A 24,143-nucleotide genomic window follows, 5' to 3' on the forward strand; every position below is an offset into this window, starting at 1 on the left:
CAACCAAAAAAAGACTATTTGTGTGGGGAAATTGAAAAGAAAGCCGCAATTCTGCAAATGTTTCATTTTCACGCCATACAATTTATGGTAAAAATGTAATGTTTTCTTTATTCTGCAGGTCAAAATGATACCCATGATTACATACTTTTCAATTATTGTGAATTCAGCTAGAGAAAAAAAAAACATGGTCACACATCCACAACATGCACCTTGATCTCATGCTTGTCAGCAATATTTATTGACCCCTTAATGACAGTCCATTTTCACCTTAAGGACCCGAGCATTTTTTGCTGACCTCTGTCACTTTAAGCATTAATAACTCTGGGATGCTTTTACTTTTCATTCTGATTCCGAGACTGTTTTTTCGTGACATATTCTACTTTATGTTAGTGGAAGATTTTTGTCGATACTTGCATAATATCTTGTTGAAAAATAAAAAAATTTTATGAAAACTTTGAAAATGTAGCATTTTTTTTTACTTTGAAACTCTCTGCTTATAAGGAAAATGGACATCCCAAATAAATTATATATTGATTCACATATACAATATGTCTTTTTTATGTTTGCATCATAAAGTTGACATGTTTTTACTTTTGGAAGACATCAGAGGGCTTCAAATTATAGCAGCAATTTTCCAATTTTTCACAAAAGTGGATTTGAAGGGCTTTCGTATTAGAAATACCCCTTAAATGATCCATTATAAAAAACTGCACCCCTCAAAGTATACAAAATTATATTCAGAAAGTTTGCTAACCCTTTAGGTGTTTCACAGGAATAGCAGCAAAGTGAAGGAGAGAATTCAAAATCTCCAGTTTTTGCACTTTTGAATTTTTACAAGGGGTAAAAGGAGAATAAAAACAAAATGTGTAACCCAATTACACAACAACCCACATGGCATACTATTTTGGAAACTACACCCCTCAAGGCACGTAACAAGGGGTACAGTGAGCCTTAAAGGAAAACTCTGGAATAGGAAAATTGCCTGCCATACACTCGGCAGTAAAAAAAATAAACCGGTACATACCTTCCTTCACTCCCCCGGAGCTTCCGGTAACCAGCTCCGGCCTCCGCCGTGACACTATTCCAGGTTCCGGTGGTCGGTGTGTCATACTGCACTCAGCCAATCACCACCCGCAGCGAAGTCCCGACTCGGCTGGCGATAGGCTGAGTGGCAGTGTGACGTTTTCGGCTCCGGCAGCAGGTGCCGGTGTAGTGAAGAATTGTGTGTCTTAAAGCGTTCTCTCACTGCTGCTCAGCCTATCGCCGGCCGAGTCGGGACTTCGCTGCGGCCGGTGAATGGCTAAGTGCAGTATGACTCGCCGACTACCGACACCCAGGAAGAGGATCTCGGCAGAGGCCGGAGCCGGTTACCGGAGGCACTGGGGGAGCGAATGAAGGTATGTACCTTTTTATTTTTTTTACTGCCGGGTGTATGACGGGCAATTTTCCAATTCCGGAGTTCTCCTTTAACACCCCACAGGTGCTTGACAACTTTTCGGTAAAAGTCGGATGTGTAAATTAAAAAATTTTTTTTCACTAAAATGGCGCAGCACTGAGTGGTGCCATTTTATGCTAGGGATGTTAGGGACCCATTACTTACAGGTGGCCGTGACATAGCTAGCAAAAAAAGAAAGAATTTCTCTAAAAACAGGCGCTTCGCCCAATAAAAGGTTTTCTTTATTCCATCAAGTTAGATATAAAAGATTAAAAAGCACTTTCAACGCGTTTCTAGCTCGGACCAACATTGCCTGAATTTTTAATGGTATTTCACTAGGATTGCGCTCCTCTTGTCTTTTTTGTCTCTATAGCACAGTGACATAGCTAGCGGCCTTGCACTTCATGATCATAAAGTATCCTAACGACCTGTTAGTTTAATAAATGTTGCTGAGAAGCATTAGATCATTGTGCATGTTGTGGATGTGCGACCATGTTTTTGCTGTAGTTGAATTCACATTGTGTTTTCTACCCCCCTCTTTTTTTGGTTTTCACTTGGTCTGCACTCTGCCCCTCCCCCTCAGCCCAGGCTTGTTTAAATTAGCAGGAAGCTGCATTAGGGCCCTATTCCTTTCTGGCACCTTCACAGTCTCTGGCTGGAAGCACATGGTAAGTGAGCTTTTTACATCTGTTCACACTGGTGCAGTGCTGTGTGGCGTCCATTGCTGCCCCAGCACTCTGTCTGTGGGGAGGCGTGGCCCAGGGACTGGTTTGAGTGGCATTGGGGCTGCTCTGCCAGTGGGTCATTCCCCCATGGGCATTGGTGTTGGGGCAGTGGTGGTCGCCACTCAGTGCTGCGCCATTTTATGCTAGGGATGTTAGGGACTCGCTACTTACAGATGGCCATGACGTGGCTAATGGGTGCTAGCATAAAGTACAATAATGACATGTTAGTTTAATAAATGTTGCTGAAAAGCATTGGATCAAGGTGCATGTTGTGGATGTGCGACCATGTCTGTTTTTTTTTTACATTTTCTATTATTGTACTGCTTAAAAAAATCGCACATTTTTAACCAAATTTGTATGTTTAAAATCCCTCTATTTTATATTTTGACGACCTATAACTTTAAAAATTTTCCATCTAAGCAGCGGTATTAGGGCTAATTTTTTGCGCCATGATTTGCTTCACAGTGAAAATTACCTTGGTAAAGTTACTGATCGTGGTTCAAAGTTCACAACAGTGTTGGGTCACAATTATTTGCACTAACATCACAGACCCATCTGAATCCACCGCTTTTGTAAGAGTTCCCTAGAACAAAAGCTATCTCATACCATTGACAAAGGGTGTGGAGGCCACAAGGGAGGTGCCCAGGGGCTGCTGTGATTGTGAATTATTAGTCGAGGAAGTGGGTTGCATTGTGCTCAGCTGTGAAATCTGGCAACGGAGTGACACACAATGCCACCTGCTTCCCTAGCTTATAATTCACGTTCGCAGAGGGTTTCAGCAGTGAGATCAGGTGCAATCAACAACTTTTTACATTTTAAAACACTTGATTGGTTGGACTGCTGATCAATCAGTTTAAGTTTTTAACTCCGCCAATTAGGAAAACGAGCCGGGAGAATTTTGTGCTGTCCTGCTCGGTCCTTGCTCCATCGACATACATTGCAAGTGTGTTTTGATCACGTGACACAGAGCGAAAGGTGAACACGCTGAATTTGAACTTCTCCCACCTCGTTCTTCTGATCGATGGTGGTCTCAACACTTAGACCCCTACTAATCCACACTTTAGGCATGTTGCTAGGACATTCTCCAAATGACAGTGGCCATTTAAGTAAGTGACACGTTACTCTTACTAAGCTAAACTACCAGGAAAGTTGGCATTATCATCAGCCACACAAAAAATCTGAGATATTTCTGTTGTAATCCAGTGCATTTTAGTCTGAAAAAATATGTTACATTTAAAATGACCCATTTTTCATCTCAGTTACGCATTTGGCAGCTGAACAAAAGCTAGTTGTGAAGACTTCATAAAGAACAGTTATATCAGTCCTGAAAAAAAAGAATGCAAATTATGGGTTACAAGATTATGACCCATACTTTACCATACTTCAGGGTCATAATTAACAGCATTATTTTCTTTTTATCTTTGGTCTATATATACAAAGAGAAGTTATTGTAATGCTTAACCCCCTCAATAACCAACTACTTGAATGTCTCAGGTTCTAATTGATTTTCCTTCAACATTAATGCAACACCATACAATCATAATCTAGAAAAATACTTTGATGAAAAAAAATATAAAAAATGAAAATATTACCATCAACAGCTAGAGGGTTCAAATGAATGACATAAAAGAATATCACAAATAGATTTTGAATGAAAGGTCAGTCTATAGACACATAAGGATAATGTCATGACTAACTGGGTGGACAGGGAGAGTGAGCCCTAAACTGACCCTAAAAACACTCTCCCTGCCTACTTGCTCATCCATCCTAAGCGATGGATCGACAACTGGGTGCCGGTCCCTCCCTGCGCTACAGTGCAGTGGCACAAAAACAAATAAATACATAGTCGGTCACATGACAAATACATTACAGGAAAATTACTAGACAACCAGATATACAGGATACAAATACTAACAGGGCAGAATATAAACAGGCAAACTGATCAGGACATAGGACACTGTTCACACTGGGACACAGAACAAACAAACTGGACACCCTAATCCAAAAGGAGTAGACAATATAATAAAGCCAAATAGACTACTGACCAACGGTTACACTCCACCGTGTGATCAGGATGCTGACCCAGTAGGAAACAAATATAATACAAGAAACTTCATAAAAACGGACACAAGAAAACTAAACTCTACAACATAGAGGAACTCTGGTCAGAATATTAGACAGGATATTTCTCAAGATTCAAAACAGGATATATTTAAGGATACAAGACAGGATAAATTAAAAACCAAACTCCACTAAGAGGAGGAACACAGGACAGGATTCTCACAGTGTGAACACAGACCAAACAAATTAGAAAGGACATACATCTGTCATAACCAACTAAAATGTAACAGGCTACAATCTATAGTAAACAAGATATTAACAATGGCTAAAAACTCAGATCATATCACAAGCTAAATACAAGATAACGGCTCAAGCAGACATAGAAGTATAATGCACAGACATAATAGCAGCATTATTGCACTCAACAGACAAAAAGTATTGCACAAGATAACCAGCCACTAGAATGCAGACTGAGCTGGAGATACATAGGCACACCCGCATTCTCATTGGTTCTGAGTATTAACTATTCCCTATCCAGGGAAAACAGAAAACTGTTTTGAAGATACTAGTGTGTGAATATACACCTAAACAGAAAAATATGAAAACAAATAAATGGACATTACAGATAAGGACCTCATCAGCTTCTTGATATTAGTAAGAATCTGCTACCTGCTGGGCCACAAATAATCTAACCTCTATTACTTGCTCATATTTTGCACTTTTTATCTGTATTATTCTTGTGTAGATGGGACTTTTTTTCATCACTTTATCATCAGCAATTCTGGTGTTTGGTATTTTTCTTAGGTTTGCGCCCTTCACCGTGCGGGATCAACTGTCTACCCAGTGTAATTGATAAAAAAGGACAGGGCTTGTACCTACCTGGGCTCTTGCTCTGCCGGGGGAAGCCCCCCGGGCTTTTGAGCACCTTTCCATGATGACAAAAAGCTTTTATCTCAGCTCTGAAAAGAACTATGGGGGAGATTTATCAAAACCTGTCCAGAAGAAAAGTTGCCCAGAGCAACCAATCAGCTCGCTGCTTATATTTTTAACACGGCCTTTGCAAAATTAAAGAAGCAATCTGATTGGTTCCTATGGGCAACTTTTCCTTTGCACAGGTTTTGATAAATCTCCCCCTATGTAAATAAAAAAATGCTCCAAATCTATCTAGCCATGGGCTCATTAACATTCCTGTTATCCTGCTGATAGATCCATTTTAAGCTAATAGTGTACTGCACTGCTGTATTGTTATGGAATCAAACTGTTAACCTTCAAATGTTGAAAACTACAAGTCTCAGCATGCCCCGACAGCTGTCCTGACATACTGTGAGTTGTAGTTTTGCAACAGTTGGAGGTCCACAATGTAGTGTATATTTACAATAATTACAGAAATGAAATGTGAAGAAGTGTGAGTGTATTTTCCAGACTAATAATACCTTATGCTACTATTAACTACCTCACTGTCTATTGCACTGCAATAATTATATAACCTCAATCCCAGTTATAATCTGTGAACCCGAGTCATAAACCAGAAACTTTTAGCTGAGTCTGAATGCTTGGCGAATAATGCTAAATGTTATTATTGAAAGTTGCCACTCCTGCATGGAATAATAGGCTTGACAAAAATGCTTTTCATGTATTATTTAAATAATGTACTGCTGAGGTCACCACATACAGTATATAGACACTATCACACAGAAATGTTCATTAAATATATGTGATGTCATAGACTTTCCTTAAGATTGATATAAACATAAATAGAGAAGCAGCGGTGATGCTCCTATGCACATTAGGAGGCATTTAAATCACATTTTTACTGTATGTTGTCCATCAAAATTGTATTTTCAGCACCTACTGCAGCATGCCCACAGGATGGCCATAGGCTTTTATTGACCAAGTACAGTATACATGTGATTAGATCTGGTCTGTTTTATGCCACTATATGTTTTATTTGATGGATAGAGATACATATTCTTTGAGAGCTAGAAAAGCTTAGTACTTTTCTATCAGTAAGAAAAAGTATAACAGCATAAAGCAGGCCAAATTTGGTTACATGTAGTGGTCTGTGAAAGTCTATGCCATAGTTAGATTGTAAGGCTAAAAAAAAAGACATCCATACATCCAGTTGAGCCTATTACTAGGTTATTAGGTCATCTTTTTTTCTACACTAAATAACCCTAAAGCTGATCATTTTTCTGTGTAGTGTGGTCCTCTCACTCCCCTTATTACTCTTGTTGTTTGTCTTTGAACCTTCTCCAGCTCCACTATATCTTTCTTGTACCCCATGCTATGGCATATGTTAGAACGCCTCCTTAACCCCTTAAGGACCAAGCATTTTTCTGTTTTTTCACTTTCGTTTTTTCCTCCTTACCTTTTAAAAATCATAACCCTTTCAATTTTGCACCTAAAAATCCATATGAGGGCTTATTTTTTGCACCACCAATTCTACTTTGGAATGACATCAGTCATTTTACACAAGCATTTATGGCGAAACGGAAAAAAAAATCATTGTGCGACAAAATTGAAGAAAAAACACCATTTTGTAAATTTTGGGGGCTTCTGTTTCTAGGCAGTAAATTTTTCGGTAAAAATGACACTTTATCTTTATTCTGTAGGTCCATACAATTAAAATGATCCCCTACTTATATAGGTTTGATTTCGTCATACTTCTGGAAAAAATCATAACTACATGCAGGAAAATTTATACATTAAAAATACATTAACTTTTTTATTTTTCCACGTACAGGGTGGTTTGAGGGCTAATTTTTTGCGCTGTGATCTGAAGTTTTAATCGGTACCATTTTTATTTTGATTGGACTTCTTGATCGCTTTTTATTCCTTTTTTTATGGTATGAAAAGTGATCAAAAATACGCTATTTTGGACTTTGGAATTTTTTTGCGTGTACGCCATTGACCGTGCGGTTTAATTAATGATATATTTTTATAGTTCAGACATTTACGCACGCGGCGATACCACATTTGTTTATTTTTATTATGGTTACATATTTTTAATATGGAATTTGGGAAAAGGGGGGTGATTTAAACTTTTAATAAGGAAGGGGTTAATGTGTGTGTTTTTAAACTTTTTTTAAACTTTTTTTTTTTTTTTACACTTTTAGTCCCCTTAGGGGACTTTTAGGAGGAATCATTAGATTCCTCATACAGATCATTGTGGTTTCATAAAACCACAATGATCTGCGTGCTCTGCTCCGGGGGGGCGATACACCCCACTGGACCACCAGAGACTTAATACAGGCACCTTTAGATGCCGCTGTCAACTTTGACAGCGGCGATCTAAAGGGTTAATAGCCGGCCGCAGCGATCGCCGCATGTCGGCTATTAACGCCGGCCCCCAGCTACAGGAATCAGCTGGGGGCTGTCCGGTATGACGCGGGCTCGAGTCGGGAGCCCACGTCATACCCCGGTAACGGCCATTGGACGAGTATAGACGTCCATGGTCGTTATCGGGTTAAACAAATGATGGAGGATTCCAATTTTGAAAATAGGAAAGTTCCAATGACGGACATTTGAGGCGAGGATTAGGCATTTTGGAGTACCTCTCATTAACTTGATACATTTTTATAATCCTCCCAGTTCACTTCCCCCATCATGCCTCTATTTTTATTATTTTTCATTTTCTACCTTGATATTGTATTTTCTGCTCAGCCTCATGTTCACCCCTGGGAAGGGGCATTCCCCAGCAGGTGTGACATTATCTGAAGCCATACAGGGGAGAACTTCCTCGTGAGGTAAGTGTGAGATGAGCTATGATTGGATAACGCTGAACACAAACCCCTCAGCACTCCCGACTGCATTTCCTGTGTTTGGACTTCTGCCAGGCCAGCAGGTGTCCAAAGCCTGTGTAAAAGATGGGGGGGAAATGTGCTCTGGACAAGTGGAGAGACACCTAGTGGCAGCATTTTTAAACACATATAAAATATAGAAAACTTCATTTTTTTAAAAACAAAGTATATTAGACAGATTTTTTTATTTACCATAAGGAGTGCAATAGCAAAACATTCATTTTAATGAGATTGCCCATTTAAACATGCCCATTTCTTTATTCTGCTAGAGATGGGTATGTCAGAGTGCACTCACCGACTCGCAGGTCCCGTGTGGCTGCTCATAGCAGCGGATTGCTGCTGCAAGCAGGCCTGGGGCGGGGTGAGGTGGGAGAACGGGCGTGGCAACAGCTGGAGGCCGTATGACACATTGGATCTGGGTGATTCCTGGGTCCAGGTGTCACGCTGTAGCTTAGGAAGAGGATCACATAAACAATACACAATGGGCATAACTCTAAACTTGCTCCTCCCACCTGATAACTAACCCCTTTTACAGAAGCAGTCCTGAGTGGGATTTTGTTATGTGGTCACTGTTTGCCATTATAATTTGTCTAAAACATTCCTTAAAATATGAGCCAAAGATAACCAGCTATCCAAATAAATTTGCTGCATAAGTACATTTGATGTTTATATTCTGCTATGCCCTCATGGATTTTATTATGTGGGAAAATCAAAGCACCATTTATTTTTTTAGGATTAGGGAGTATTTTACTCCTACAAGTCTGGGAAGGGAGCTCTATGTCTCATATTCCCCCATAAATGAAAATCACAAGTAATAGCCCTTGGTTTTCAGATTTGCCAGCCTTGAGAGGGTTAATCCCCGACAACAGGCAGCAATCAGCATACTGTTTTGCTTCAATGTGAAGCTAGATGGATAATGTGACTCAATGCACTGTTTATTCTGTTTGTTTGTGGCTAGCTGACATGCCCATTTAGACACCTGTGGATGTTAATGTCATCAGGAGGCCAGAAGTATATATTCACATGAAACGGTCATCACTTTTGCCTGTATACCCATTGTTCGATATCCTGCCCCCCCCCCCATTCTGTAAGACCAGATTCACACTTCGGAATTTCCAGCTGGACAAAATCCGTCCAGTGATTTCGAGTTTGGCCAGTCGGAGCAAGGATCGCACGGACATTGTTGTCCCTATAAATGCCAATGTTTGCGGTGGGGAAATCCGCCAGAACATTAAACAAGTTCAATGTTCTGGCGGTATTTTTCATGCAGATTTTCTGGGCAGAAAGTATGCCTCAAAAATTCTGCAGTGTACACTGTGCAGTGTAATCCCAATGTCAGCAATGGGACTCTGCTGCACCGGAATTACCAAGCGAAATGCGTGAACCCGGTGTAAGTGTATGAATAAAGCTTGAAGATAAACACAACTGGTGAGTGCCACAATTCTATTCTCTTTGTTGATGTGTACACCCCACAGTTTACATAAGCATGGGAAGTAGGGAGCTATACATGATCCATGGGGTCTGTGAAAAAGTCATTACAGAAGTTCCTTAATACAGTGAAACTTCTGCAATAAAAACACCCCTATCAGGCCCAGGCCTGAGTATTAAATCATACATGTGTTTTATAATTGCATCTGTGTATAAACTAAAGACCTGGGGGGTGAGGGGTCATTCAGACGGTGTATCTTGTGTCTTTTATGTATTGCAGTTTATTGCGGGGTCTGGCTGTGTGTTTACATCGTCTTTGAAGTCCTGCACACTGTTCCCATCATATAATCAACCAGATAAGAGGGCCAGGAAGAGAGATGCCCCCCTGATTTAGTTAGGGGAGAATGGGAAGGGGGGCCACCTGCCCCTGAGACTTCTGTGGTTGAGTATGTTCTGAGATTCAGGGATAGAATGCAGACATTGACTGGGCTGGTACATGACAACCTCACAGCAGCACAGTCCAGGTGGAAGTACTGGTACGATCGTGTCAGGGAGAAATAGAGGAGTAATGGAGACAGATCTATCAGCCTGGAAAGGCAAGATCTCTCTGTCCCCATCTAAAGGGGGAGGTGTCAGGCCCAGGCCTGAGTATTAAATCATACATGTGTTTTATAATTGCATCTGTGTATAAACTAAGACCTGGGGGGTGAGGGGTCATTCAGACGGTGTATCCTGTGTCTTTTGTGTATTGCAGTTTATTGGGGGGTCTGGCTGTGTGTTTACATCGTCTTTGAAGTCCTGCACTCTGGTCCCATCATATAATCAACCAGATAAGAGGGCCAGGAAGAGAGATGCCCCCCTGGTGGCATCAGAGGGGAGGGGGGAATGGAGTCCCTCCAAAAAGGAGATATATAGTATTTAACAATGCTAGAGTCGGTTGTTAAGATCTGTGCCCCAAGCTGACAAGACCATCCTAAGGACAGCTGGAGACTCACTCTCATGGACTGCTATACTATTACGCTGTAAGAACTTCATTTTTGCTTTTCTGAACTTGTATTGCTAAACTCTTATATATATTCTTATACCTGTATGTCATTTGTTTATTTTTATGCATAGCACTGTGATACCTTTTATCAGATTAAATGTTTAATTAATCAGCTCTGGTCTTTGATCTCTAAATATATGAGCTCACCTTTCTGAAGGCAGCTCGGGTGAAACACGTTTATCTAAGGGTTAATTTGGTGACTTGCTGGGACTAGTAGTGGATACCCAGAGGTCTGGCGGCTTTAACCCTTGCACCATCACACTCTCTCTGGCGTCTTGGCTGGACCGATAGGGTGTGATCGTGACAACCCCTTTGAGAAGATCACCTCTTTATCTTCATTAAATTTCCTGTGACCGATTTCCGATTTTATAACATAGTATGCATATCGGCCATCGTCTTCCAGTAGACCATCCCCATAGAACAGTGTTTCCAAAGTGTGGTCCTCAAGTCCCCCCAACAGGTCATGTCTTCAGAATTTCTTTAGTCTTTCACAGGTGATATAACTGTGGTCAGTATATCAGGTATCACCCCAAGTGTTCTCTGTATAGGAGATCCTCAAATCCTGACCTGTTGGGGGTACTTGAGGGTTGCACTTGGGAAACTGCCATAGAAGATCACTCATCAATGCAATTTTGGGTGCTTTTCTCAAAGAGGTTTTACTGTACATTATATGCCTACACAGGGCAGAGCAGCAGAGGACATGTCAGACCTGTGCATCAGTATACCAGCTTTTATACGTATATAGTGGGCCTAGTTTACTAAGGCTTTTCCAAGTAGATTTTGTAATGTTTTTGTCGTGTGCCAGAATTTGCAACAAAAAATCAAAAAAACCTTACTAACTCTTCCCTCCACTCAGAAAAGGAGGTGTGGTCGCTGACAAAAGGGGCATGTCTTCAGAAAAGGGGAATGTCCCTGCATTTTCAACACTCAACACATTTCACCTGTCCAGAGAAGGAGCAAATACCCATAGTGAATATCTCCTGTTCTGTACAGTTCCTGACATGGACAGAGGTGGCAGCAGAGAGCACTGTGTTCAGACTAGAAAGATCTACACAACTTCCTGTACAGTAAACAGCAGCTGATAAGTACTGGAAGGATTAAGATTTTTATATAGAAGTAATTTATAAATCTGTATAACTTCCTGCCACCAGTTGATTTGAATTTTTTCCCCCACCGGAGTACCCCTTTAAGGTAACTTATTTTTGTGTATTATTTTCAGTAACTCTAGATAGTACCATTTGTTCAGTATTTATTTATTTTTTGTTACTTTGTTACTCTGTCTTTGCCTTATTTGCCTTGTTCACTCTGCAGATCACAGAGAATCTTTTTCCGCAGTTCAGCAATTTCCAGGATTTCAACTATAAAATAAAAGTACAAAATATGATGACTATGGAAAGTACGCTCTCTTTGAATTCTACAGGTATAAGAAAAAAAGGGGAAAGACCGGCACAGGCGCCTAGTGCATTACCGTAGTATTTAAGAGAAAATTAAGCTGAGGGCAAACAGGATGCCCGAAGGTAAAGGGTACTCACCTGGAGCAAGTGGAAAACTTGCATATCAACCCTCAGTAGGGGTTAGCAATATATGGAAACAGTTGCTGAGCCTAGGGTGCAGGAGAGGGCTTGCCAATCCTGGAAGACAAGCTGAAGTGGATGCAGAAAAAAAACTGTGGAAACAGGCACCCAAATTCACCAGAAGAGGCCAGAGTTTATTACATGAAACACATCAAATACATGAAAACAATGAAAAACAAATACGCAAGCATAATATAAAGTAGTATATGGGTACATAATGCAGATGATGCAGTGGGCGTACAAAAATTCATGAAGTGACCATAGACACAAAAAATAAAAGATGCAACCGAGTTGGCCTGGAGCGTAGTACCTCCGGGTCAGGGGAGGATGTACGGGCGAGGCTGTAACTAGGATGCTTCGTTAGAGCTGCAACCAGCACGCCCAGAGTCAGCCTACTGTCACTGTGAGGACATCTTCGTGCTGCGGTCACGTGTCTAGGCTCCCGTAGCGCAGCACTGGATCCTAGAAGCGCTGAGAAGCAGTAAGTAGAGAAGAGCTGTCAGAAATACAGAAGAGACAGGGAGATGGGAGAGACTGATTGGAATAATGGTATAAATGGAACAGAGGGAGGTATGGAGGGGAGAAGGTATGGTAAATAGGATAGTGAGTGTAAAGATAATTGGGAGAAAATGAGGGGAAATGACTGGAGTGTTTGTATGTGGTGGAGAAAAACGGTTCTGAGTGGAAATGAAAGGGATGATTGATAATGATGGGTAAATGATGGCACAAAGATGGATGAATTGTTAGGATTCGGCTAGCTGGATGTGGATCCTCTGTGTCAGAGAGGGATTGGCGTGGACCGTGCCGGTGGACCGGTTCTAGGTTGCTACTGGTTTTCACCAGAGCCCGCCGCAAAGCGGGATGGTCTAGCTGCGGCGGTAGCAACCAGGTCGTATCCACCGGCAACGGCTCAACCTCGCTGACTGCTGAGAAGGCGTGGGACAGAAGGACTAGGCAGAGGCAAGGTCAGACGTAGCAGAAGGTCGGAGCAGGCGGCAAGGATCGTAGTCAATAGTAATAGCAGAAGGTCTGGAAACACAGGCTTTGGACAACACTAAACGCTTTCTCTGGCACAAGGCAACAAGATCCGGCCAGGAAGGAAAGGGGAAGTGAGGTTATATACACAGGGAGCAGGTGGAAGCTAATTAGACTGATTGGGCCAGGCACCAATCACAGGTGCACTGGCCCTTTAAATCATAGAGAGCGGGCTCGCGCGCGCGCCCTAGAGTGCGGAGCCGCGCGTGCCAGAACATGACAGCCGGGGACCGGGACGGGTAAGTGGCTTGGGATGCGATTCGCAAGAGGGCGCGTCCCGCTATGCGAATCGCATCCCCATCGTGAATGACAGTGCAGCGCTCCCTGTCAGCGGGTCTGACCGGGGCGCTGCAGAAAGGAGAACGCCACGAGCGCTCCGGGGAGGAGCAGGGACCCGGAGCGCTCGGCGTAACATGAATCAAGACATATAGATGGTAGTAAGTAGGAATCAAGACATATAAATGGTAGTAGGTAGGAATGAATCCAGATATGTACATGAAAGAAGGTAATGTGGTAGGTAATTCAGGTGTACAGGTGAAAGGTAAAGGGTATATCCTACTAGACATTATAATAATAATATACACATGAAAATACAAGATGAATACAGTATATACAACAAGAAAGCAAAAGTGCAAAAAAATTACAATAAATATATAGAGCTGAGGCAAGTGCTCTCTATCACCCAAAGTGCAAGAAAAAGTGCAAATGTGTCACACTAAAAAAACGTGCACAAAGGATGCGGTCTATTGCTAAGCCCTTCTCCAACAGGAGAGAGGCCCCCCAACAAACCTACCCTTCACCTCCGGGCCAAAAAGCACCTGCAAGGATCCAAGTTCGATGCCCATTTTTGCCGAAGCTACTAATACATACATATATATATATATATATATATATATATATATATATATATATATACATACAGTGAGGATCAAAAGTTTGGGCACCCCAGGTAAAAAATTGTATTAATGTGAATAAAGTGAATAAATCTCCAAAAGGCATCAAATTACAGATTAGACATTCTTATAATATGTCAACAAAAGTTAGATTTTAATTCCATCATTTACAATTTTAAAATAACAGAAAACTAAAAAATGGCATCTGCAAAAGTTTGGGCACCATGCAGAATTTATAGCATGCACTGCCCCCTTTGCAAAGCGGAGACCTGCCAGTGTCATGGATTGTTCTCAATCATCATCTGGGAAGACCAGGTGATGTCAATCTCAAAGGTTTTAAATGCCCAGACTCCTCTTACCTTGCCTCAACAATCAGCACCATGGGTTCTTCTAAGCAGTTGTCTAGAAATCTGAAACTGAAAATAGTTGACGCTCACAAAGCTGGAGAAGGCTATAAGAAGATAGCAAAACATTTTCAGATGTCAATATCCTCTGTTCGGAATGGAATTAAAAAATGGCAGTCATCAGGAACAGTGGAAGTTAAAGCAAGATCTGGAAGACCAAGAAAAATATGAGACAGAACAGCTCGCAGGATTGTGAGAAAAACTATTCAAAACCCACGTTTGACTGCATAATCCCTCCAGAAAGATCAGGCAGACACTGGAGTTCCACTATAAAGAGATACTTGTACAAATATGGTCTTCATGGAAGAGTCATCAGAAAAAAACCTCTTCTACATCCTCACGACAAAAAATCAGCTTTTGAACTTTGCAAATGAACATATAGACAAGCCTGATGCATATTGGAAACAAGTTCTGTGGACCGATGAGGTTAAAATTTAACTTTTTGGCTGGAATGAGCAAAGGTACGTTTGGAGAAGAAGGGGAACAGAATTTAATGAAAAGAACCTCTGTCCAACTGTTAAGCATCATCAATCATGCTTTGGGGTTGTATTGCATCCAGTGGCACCGGGAACATCTCACGAATAGAAGGAAAAATGGATTCAATAAAATTTCAGCAAATTTTGGATGCTAACTTGATGCTATCAGTGAAAAAGCTAAAGTTAAAGAGAGGATGGCTTCTACAAATGGATAATGATCCTAAACACACCTCGAAATCCACGGGGGATTACATCAAGAACTGGAAGACTTTTGTAAGGAAGAATGGGCAAAGATACCTCAAACAAGAATTGAAAGACTCTTGGCTGGCTACAAAAAGCGTTTACAAGCTGTGATACTTGCCAAAGGGGGCAGTACAAGATATTAACTCTGCAGGGTGCCCAAACTTTTGCAGATGACATTTTTTTTTCTGTTATTTTGAAAGTGTAAATGACGGAAATAAAATCTAACTTTTGTTGACATATAAGAATGTCTAATCTGTAATTTGATGCCTTTTGGAGATTTTTTTCCATCTTTCCTTGGCTTCTTTATGCACATTAATACAATTTTTACCTGAGGTGCCCAAACTTTTTATCCCACTGAATATATATCTATACAGAGGAGCAAAAAGTCCAACAAGTGTAATGCCCCGATGTACCGGGCACAATGTGATTGTATAATAATGCAAATTCAGGCAAAAAAAAAAATTGAGCAACAATAAATTGCATGCAAAACGAAAAGAAGAACAAAGGCATGTAGCAGTATTACAGGTGGCACTATATTAATTCATTGAGACCACGAGGAACCAGAGTACCCAAGGAATGAATCCAGTAGTTTTCTCTGCCTTTCAGTGTACTGTACCTGTGCTAGGTATCCTTGCTGATTTGTTCAATTGGGGTGGCCTTAATGAGACTAAAATCTCCTGCATGGGTCATGTGGCGGGATATGCTATACAACAGGAAACTGCCAACCGTGTTGCTCTGATGCTTGTTGATGCATTCCCTAAAGTACCGGATGGTCCTCCCCACATACTGGAGTCCGCAGGGGCATTGGAGTAAATAGATCACGTATTGTGAACCACAGTTTAGTAGGGACTTCATTGGGTAGGTTTTCTGTGTGACACTAGAAGTGTCACACAGAAAATCTTTCAGTAGAATTGGCCAGTGTTTGGATAGAATCTTCTTAATGGCGACATATTCCCTACTGTAGGTTGTAATGAAATTAAGGACTCAGTTGTGAGTGGGAGTGACGGTGGGGGGTTTCAGAAGTAAAGATTCTTGCTGAGATAGTGTGCTGGCCCTGTTGAAGGAGGACTGTCCAGTGTGTGGTAATAGCCCTTGGCCTTGAACATTGCCTTCGGGATATTGCTCTGGGCTGCAAAATCCCCATCGTTGGTGCAGTTTCTCCTGATCCTTTTGAATTGGCCGTAGGGCACATTACATAGCCATTTTTTGTAGTGCCCACTGCCAAAATTAAGGTAGCTATTACTATCTACCTGTTTGAAGTATGTTTGGTGGATAAAGAGTTACTGTTGTTATGTGAGACCATGACATCATGAAATTCGGAATTGTCACTGTCTGAGTTAATTGTAGTTAATTGTAGTGACCAGGTGTTGTTGTTGAGATGAGTCAAGAATTCATATAGGGAGGTCTTGTCACCTCTTCAGATGAAAAAGATATCATCTATGTAATGTTGATAATACATGCAGTTGGTAAACAGATGATGGGTATTGACATGTAAATCTTCAAACATCCCCACAAAAAAATTTGCAAAGCTCGGGGGCCACTTTGAACCCCATCGCGGTACCTTTGTGTTATAAGTGTGTATAATGAGGACATGTCCATGGTGACCATTCGAATGGTAAGATGGTTTTAATAAACTCTTTGGTGTCTTTCAGGTTAGATTTGAGCCATGTAATGTGTTTCTCTAACAGAAGGTCTATGTAGTTTGATAGGTTGAAGGAAATGGAGTCAATACCAGAGATGATGGGGCGACCTGGGGGTTGGGTGATGTTTTTTATGGATTTTAGGGAGGTAGTTGAAAATGAATAAGGAGGGTTCAGTGATGATGTAATCTCTTTCTGTTTTAGTAAGTACACCTTGTGTGAAACCTGAGTCGATTCGCTTAGTGAGTTCTTCTTGAAAAGTTTTAGTGGGATTGTGGGTCAGTGGTCTGTAATATGTGGTGTCGGAGAGTAGTCTCATGGCCTCAGTGATTTAATCGCTTCTATTTAGAATGACAATGCCCCCTCCTTTGTCTGCTGAATGATTGATAATGGAATAATTTTCCATGAGGGTTTTGAGAGCTGTCTTCTCATAGCATGATAATTTGGATGGATGGATGGTCACCTGACTATATATTAGTCACCATGGACATTTCCTCATTATGCACCGTCATCGCCCACGAGTTGGGCATCCAAGCTGTCTCTTTTTAGCCAAAGACCCCAACATGCCACCAGCACAGAAAGTATTCATACACATTGGACTCCATTACATACTACTCACAACTACTTTGCGTTCCGCGGCCAGATCTTCTTACAACACAACGATAACGCGATGGGGTCAAAGGTGGCCCCGAGCTCTGCCAATCTTTTTGTGGGGATGTTTGAAGATTTACATGTCTATACCCATCTGTCTACCAACTGCATGTATTATAAACGTTACATAGATGATATATTTTTCATCTGGAGAGGTGGCAAGACCTCCCTAGATGAATTCCTGACTCATCTCGACAACAACAACTAGTCAGGCAGTGTTTGATGACAATGTTGAATTCCACGCATAGCCTCACTGGAGCAACACGGATGGCGGTTTCCTGTTGCATACCATATCCTGCCACATGAGGAGATTTTAGTCTCATCAAGGCCACCCCCATTGAACAAATCAGCAAGGATACCTCACACAGGTACAGTACACTGAGACGCAGAGAAAACTACTGGATTAATTCCTTGGGTACTCTGGTTCCTCGTGGTCTCAATGAATTGATTGAGTGTAACCTTTAAAGAGTAGCTCCCACCATCTTTTTTTTCTTTTTCTTCTGTCCCTACCTATTTGTACTCTATCCCAAACCCCCTCCCTGCCTTTTAAATTTTTATAACTTACAAAGTTGTCATCTTCAGCTCTTCTTGTGTTGCTGCGCTGTCCTCTCCCAGAAGCCAACTTCCCCAGCAGGTGCGACGTCGCTGACGCCTGCTGGGAGCTGACTTCCGCCCTCACTTATATATTTTTATTATAAATATTATAATAAATTTATTATTTTATATTTTCAAAAAGTAAAATAAGACCTCAGATCAGACTTACCCCATAAACGGCATGTACAGTTCTAATGGAGCCTCAGCGCGGCACTGATAACTAGTGTGCGTGCCCTGTCTCCACTGCACTTTACATGCCAGGGGTGGGGATGGGCTGCACACGAAACTAGGCAGCCAATGTGTGCAGCCCCGGCATTCACTGCGCTAGCTCCCGCCTGTCTGATTGACAAGCAGGGAGCGAGCGCAGGCTGAATGAATTGGGACCGATTGCCCGGCTGGCATCGGTCTGAATTCAATCATGATGTCAAGCCAGGCTGCAGCCGGCCACTAGGAGGGAGAATTCTAGTGGCCGGTTTTCAAATGTAAAAAAAAAAACATTTTAATTAAAAAAAAGAAAAAATGAAACTATATTAGAGATATCTTGTAGTACATAACAAAAAAAAATGTTGGTAACAATTCCCATTTAATACTTTGTTCCTTTTCTTTTTGCAAGCAATTTATTGTTATTTTTTTATTTTTTTGCCTGAACTTGCATTATTATGCAATCATATTGTGCCCAGTACATCGGGACATTACACTTCTTAGACTTTTTGCTCATATATATATATATATATATATATATATATATATATTGTATTCCTGTATGTATGTATGTATATATATATATATATATATATATATATATATATATATATATATAGTGCCCTCGGGCAACCACTTGGTGCCTGTCATACTCGTGCATCATACCTGAAAGACTTTTTCATTAATATATATATATACATATATAATTTGTTTGCACTTTTGCTCTCCTGTTGTATACACTGTATTCATCATGTATTTTCATACGTATATTATTATTATTATCATGTCTAGTAGAATATACCCTTTACCTTTCACCCGTACACCTGAATTACCTACAACATTACCTTCTTTCATGTACATATCTGGACACATTCCTATCTACTACCATTTATATGTCTTGATTCCTACTTACTACCATCTATATGTCTTGATTCATCCATCTTATTGCCATCATTTACCCATCATCCCTTTCATTTCCACTCAGAACCGTTTTTCCGCACCACATACAAACACTCCAGTCATTTCCCCTCATTATTTCCAATTATCTTTACACTCACTATCCTATTTACCATACCTTCTCCCCTCCATACCTCCCTCTGTTACATTTATACCATTATTCCAATCAGTCTCTCCCATCTCCCTGTCTCATCTGTATTTCTGACAGCTCTTCTCTACTTACTGCTTCTTAGCACATCTAGGATCCAATGCTGCACTACGGGAGCATAGACACGTGACCGCAGCGCGAGGATGTCCGAAACACCATACTCCCCTGATGCAACACTACCCCTGCGTTTCCTATTGGCCATGTGATTAGACACAAGATCCGGCTCGCCCTGTATCTCTGATTGGACTCACGGCTGCATCTTTGTTTAAACACGTGATCCAACCTCACAGTGACAGTAGTCTGACTCTGGCAGCCCTAGCAGCGCGTCCTAGTTACAGCCTCGCCCGTACATCCTTCCCTGACCCGGAGGTAATACGGTCCAGGCCACCTCGGTTGCATCTTTTATATCTTGTCTCTATGGTCATTTCGTTGATTTTTGAATGCCCACTGCATCATCTGCATTATGTACCCATATACTACTTTATATTATGCTTGTATATTTGTTTTTCATTGTTCATTGTATATGATGTGTTTTATGTAATGAACTCTGGCCTCTTCTGGTGAATTTGGGCACCTTTTTCCACTGTACTTATACCATGCATGTTCACTATTGTGTTATCACTGATCTGAAGAAGGAGGCAGTGACCTCCGAAACGCATTTTCCTGTTTTATTCTGCTTCAACTGAATAAATTGGTCCAGCGAGGTTCACCAAGATCCCACTGTGTCAGGAATGGACAGGGAAGGAGTGCACACTATTCTCGCCCATTCCCCTGTCCCTGACTACTTGCGTACCTGTGCTAAATAACAGGTCCACAACCACGGAGACAGTCCCTACCTAAATAAGTGAGGGACAGTAAAAAAGTCAAAACAATAAACTACAATAATACAGACACAGGTTGGGGTTCAGTAGGAAAACAGACAGACTAACAAAGCAAAACTAACACACTCACACAGCAAGTCAAAGTCCACTATCCACGTCAAGCCAGGAGTTGTCAGAGTACCAAATCGTTAATACCAGAGAGAATAGTCAGAGAGCAAATCCAAATGGTAAAAATGGCAGAAATAGAACAGAACAGATTAAGTAGAAGGCTAGCTAGAGTACAAAACTGAGCTCTTTAACGGGCACTGACTGGAAGTAGAGTGCCGGCTTATATAGAGCCAGAGCAGGTGCTCCAATCAAGGTCAGCTGACCAGTCCAGATAGGCGTAACCAAAGCAACAAGGCAAAACAAAAAGCTCTCAGTGCAAGTTAACCATTTGGTTCCTTACACTCTGGTCTGATTCTTCTCTTTCCATCTGGAAACTGGCAGGTTTTTTTTTGCATCCACTTCAGCTTTTTTTAATTCTATGGTTTTACATATCAAGACATAATATAAAAAAAACATATAGGGGGAGATTTATGATTGCTTTCATGACATTTTATTGGTTTAAATTTAGTGCCAAATTTTTAGCAGTTAGTTTTTGCGCAAGACTTTGCGCCAATTCAAAATAGACAACTTTGGCAAATGTGACCACTCAGCTGATTGGGACATCATGATTTCATCACAATGGTCCTGATCAGCTCGGCTGAGCTGCCGGGATCATTAACCCTGCATTTTAGGCGCCGCAATCAACTTTGATCGGTGATGCCCGGCATTAACCGTGGGTCCTGGCTGCTGATAGCAAACGGGACCCACCGGGTATAAAGTGTGCTCTTGAGCATGCTCCAAACACCGGTAAGGGGACGAGGGCATTCAGGTACGCCCTCGGTCCTTAAGCACCAAAGACCAAGGGCGTTAATAAAGATGAAAAGCAACATATTGCTAATTACACAGTCTCATTATTCATCAATATTTAGTCCAAAACGCAGAAGCAGTGAGCAAAAAATTGATTACACTCATACTGCTTCTTTAACAATTTCTTCTACAAAAACAGCTGTTTAGGTAGTGTGTTGGTCTTCAGCATTCAGGCATATGTTAAAAAATGCCAAGGAAGAAACACAGCAGCAAAGATCTTACAGAAACAATTATTGCTGCCCATCAATTTGGGAAGGGGTATAAGGCCATTTACAAAACATTTAGGGGGAGATTTATTAATACCTGTGCAAAGGAAAACTTGCCCAGTTGCCCATAGCAACCAATCAGATTGCTTCTTTCATTTAGAAAGAAGCTAGCCAATTGGTTGCTATGGGCAACTTTTCCTTTGCACAGGTTTTGATAACTCTCCCCCTTAAAGTCCATCTTTCTGCACTGAGAAAGATTATGCACAAACATTGGCAGTGGCAAACATTTAGGACATTTAGGACAGCTAACAATCTTACAAGCAGTATATGACCCAGCAAATTCACCTCAAGGTCAGACCGATCTCAGACCTACAGGCCCCAATGAGCATATTACATTACAGTAAATAAAGTAAAGTTCATTACAGTAAAATAAAAAAATAAAAAATACCTGACACCCTATTTTTTAAATAACCTATAAGAAAATCCTAAATGAATGCTTATTCAGGACCCTCATTTATTAGCCACATCACAGTACAAAGTCTCTGGAGGACCCATTCAGCATGTCTGTGCATTACAATAGCTGTCCATTGATTTCAAAAGAGAACTGTGCAATGTCTAAATGGTTACCATTGTTTCAGCAAACTTTGCATAAATCAATTGTGAATGTAAGGAACTTTGTAATATATCATATTAGAGAGAAAATACTACACAGGACTCAGGACTTACAGCTTACCATAACAGATCTCACTCCAGGGCTATTATCACACCTTACACTGCCCACTACTGCTCTATAATGTTGCTGCTTTTTAGGGTGAGCTAGAAAGACAAAGAAGAGCAGGATCTCCTGTGTGTGTGTGTGTGTGTGTGTGAAGTGTATAGCAGCAACCATAGAAGCTAGGCTTTCACTGGTGCCACCACTACCACAATTTACAGAGCTGAGGCTTCCACCTCCTGTACATTGTTTACTTTTGGTGCCTTTTGCTGGTCCAAACAGCTGATCGTCAGTGTTAGCACCCCATCAATCAGCTATAGATGGCCTATACTGTGGCTAGACCATCAATTAGTATACCCCGGAAAACTCCTTAAAGGGGTCATCCAGGAAAAAACTTTTTTTTATATATCAACTGGGTCCAGAAAGTTAAACAGATTTGTAAATTACTTCTATTAAAAAATCTTAAACCTTTCAGAACTTTTTAGCTGCTGAAGTTGAGTTGCTCTTTTCTGTCAAGGTGCTCTCTGATGACACGTGTCTCAGGAACTGTCCAAAGTAGAAGCAAATCCCAGAGCAAACCTCTTCTACTCTGTGCAGTTCCCGAGACAGGCAGAGATGTCAGCAGAGAGCACTGTTGCCAGACAGAAAAGAACAAGTCAACTTAAACAGCTGATAATTATTGGAAGGATTAAGATTTTTAAATAGAAGTAAATTACAAATCTGTTTAACTTTCTGGAGCCAGTTGATATATATACAGTATGTACAGTATCCTGTGCATATATGATGCGCTGGATTTCAAGCTGCAGATTTGAAGCTGTGTTTGGTCATTTAGTTTACACTAAAATCTGCAGCATACTGTACATGTGAATGGGCCCTAAGCGCGTATTCATAAGTACAGTATCCTGCACATATTTGATGCACAGGATTTGAAGCTGCAAATTTTATGCTGCAGATTTCAATGTAAACGTAATGACTGAACACAGCTTCAAATCTGCAGCTGCAAATCAAATATGCACAGGATACTGTACGTGGGAATAGACCCTTTATAAAATCTCCACATTATTTATAAATAAATATATATACATACCAGAATCATCAGAGGCTTTGATCTTTTTGGGCATGGATGGTAAAGAAAGCTTTTTGACATCCACAGAACAAGATATTTCAGATACACCCATAATGCAGGGAATAGAGATAGATGAAACACTGCCTTCAGTTCTGTCCAGTAACGTGCAAACATTAGGAACATGTATTAAGTCTCTGATTTTCATCTCGAGAAATTCTAAGAAAAACAGTAATATAAATTTTAGTCAAATTCTGTTTTATTAATGAACATTGCACAGTGCATTTAGCATAAACCAGTTTTCCTGAATCTGTGTCTCTCTGGCTGTTACAAATGCAACATTCATCCAGGGCTGGTGCAAGGATTTTTGCCACCCTAGGCAAAAGCTAATTTCATCGCGCCCTTGACTCAGCCCATTGGCTCCGCAACACACCGCACCTTACTACTGGGGTGACACACTGTAAAAAAAACCTTCTTCTCATGTAATCTCCTTACTACAGGGGTGACACACTGTAGAAAAACCACCTCTTCATGTTATCTCCTTACTACTGGGGTGACACACTGTAACAAACCCCCTCCTCATGTAATCACCTTAATACTGGGGTGACACACTGTAACAAACCCCCTCCTCATGTAATCACCTTAATACTGGGGTGACACACTGTAACAAACCCCCTCCTCATGTAATCTCCTTACTACTGGGGTGACACACTGTAACAAACCCCCTCCTCATGTAATCACCTTAATACTGGGGTGACACACTGTAACAAACCCCCTCCTCGTGTAATCACCTTACTACTGAGGTGACACACTGTAACAAACCTCCTCCTCATGTAATCACCTTACTACTGGGGTAACACACGGTAGAAAAAACCCCTCCTCATGTAATCTTCTTACTACTGGGGTGACACACTGTAACAAACCCCTCCTCATGTAATCTCCTTACTACTGGGGTGACACACGGTAGAAAAACCTCCTCCTCATGTAATCTCCTTACTACTGGGGTGACACACTGTAACAAACCCCCTCCTCATGTAATCTCCTTACTACTGGGGTGACACACTGTAACAAACCACT

The 24,143-nt window shown here is 41.1% G+C and overlaps 1 protein-coding gene across 4 annotated transcripts in view; it reads right to left on the reverse strand.

The window, feature by feature from the left end:
- The window catches only part of LOC130356634 (coiled-coil domain-containing protein 63-like), a 136,072-nt gene that overhangs the window by 66,818 nt on the left and 45,111 nt on the right, over nucleotides 1–24,143 (reverse strand). The window contains exons 10-12 of one of the 4 annotated variants that reach the window (XM_056558413.1): nucleotides 23,091–23,285; nucleotides 12,027–12,137; nucleotides 11,717–11,852 (exon numbers count right to left, since the gene is read on the reverse strand). In XM_056558413.1, the coding sequence (XP_056414388.1) occupies nucleotides 12,052–12,137; nucleotides 23,091–23,285 (281 nt within the window). In that variant the 3' untranslated portion in view covers nucleotides 11,717–11,852; nucleotides 12,027–12,051. Of the gene's footprint in view, nucleotides 1–11,699; nucleotides 11,853–12,026; nucleotides 12,161–23,090; nucleotides 23,286–24,143 lie in introns of those variants that run through there. The other 3 variants (XM_056558412.1, XM_056558414.1, XM_056558415.1) reach the window with 3 other exon arrangements.

Source organism: Hyla sarda, chromosome 2, assembly GCF_029499605.1.
Source record: "Hyla sarda isolate aHylSar1 chromosome 2, aHylSar1.hap1, whole genome shotgun sequence".
Lineage (NCBI taxonomy): Eukaryota > Metazoa > Chordata > Amphibia > Anura > Hylidae > Hyla > Hyla sarda.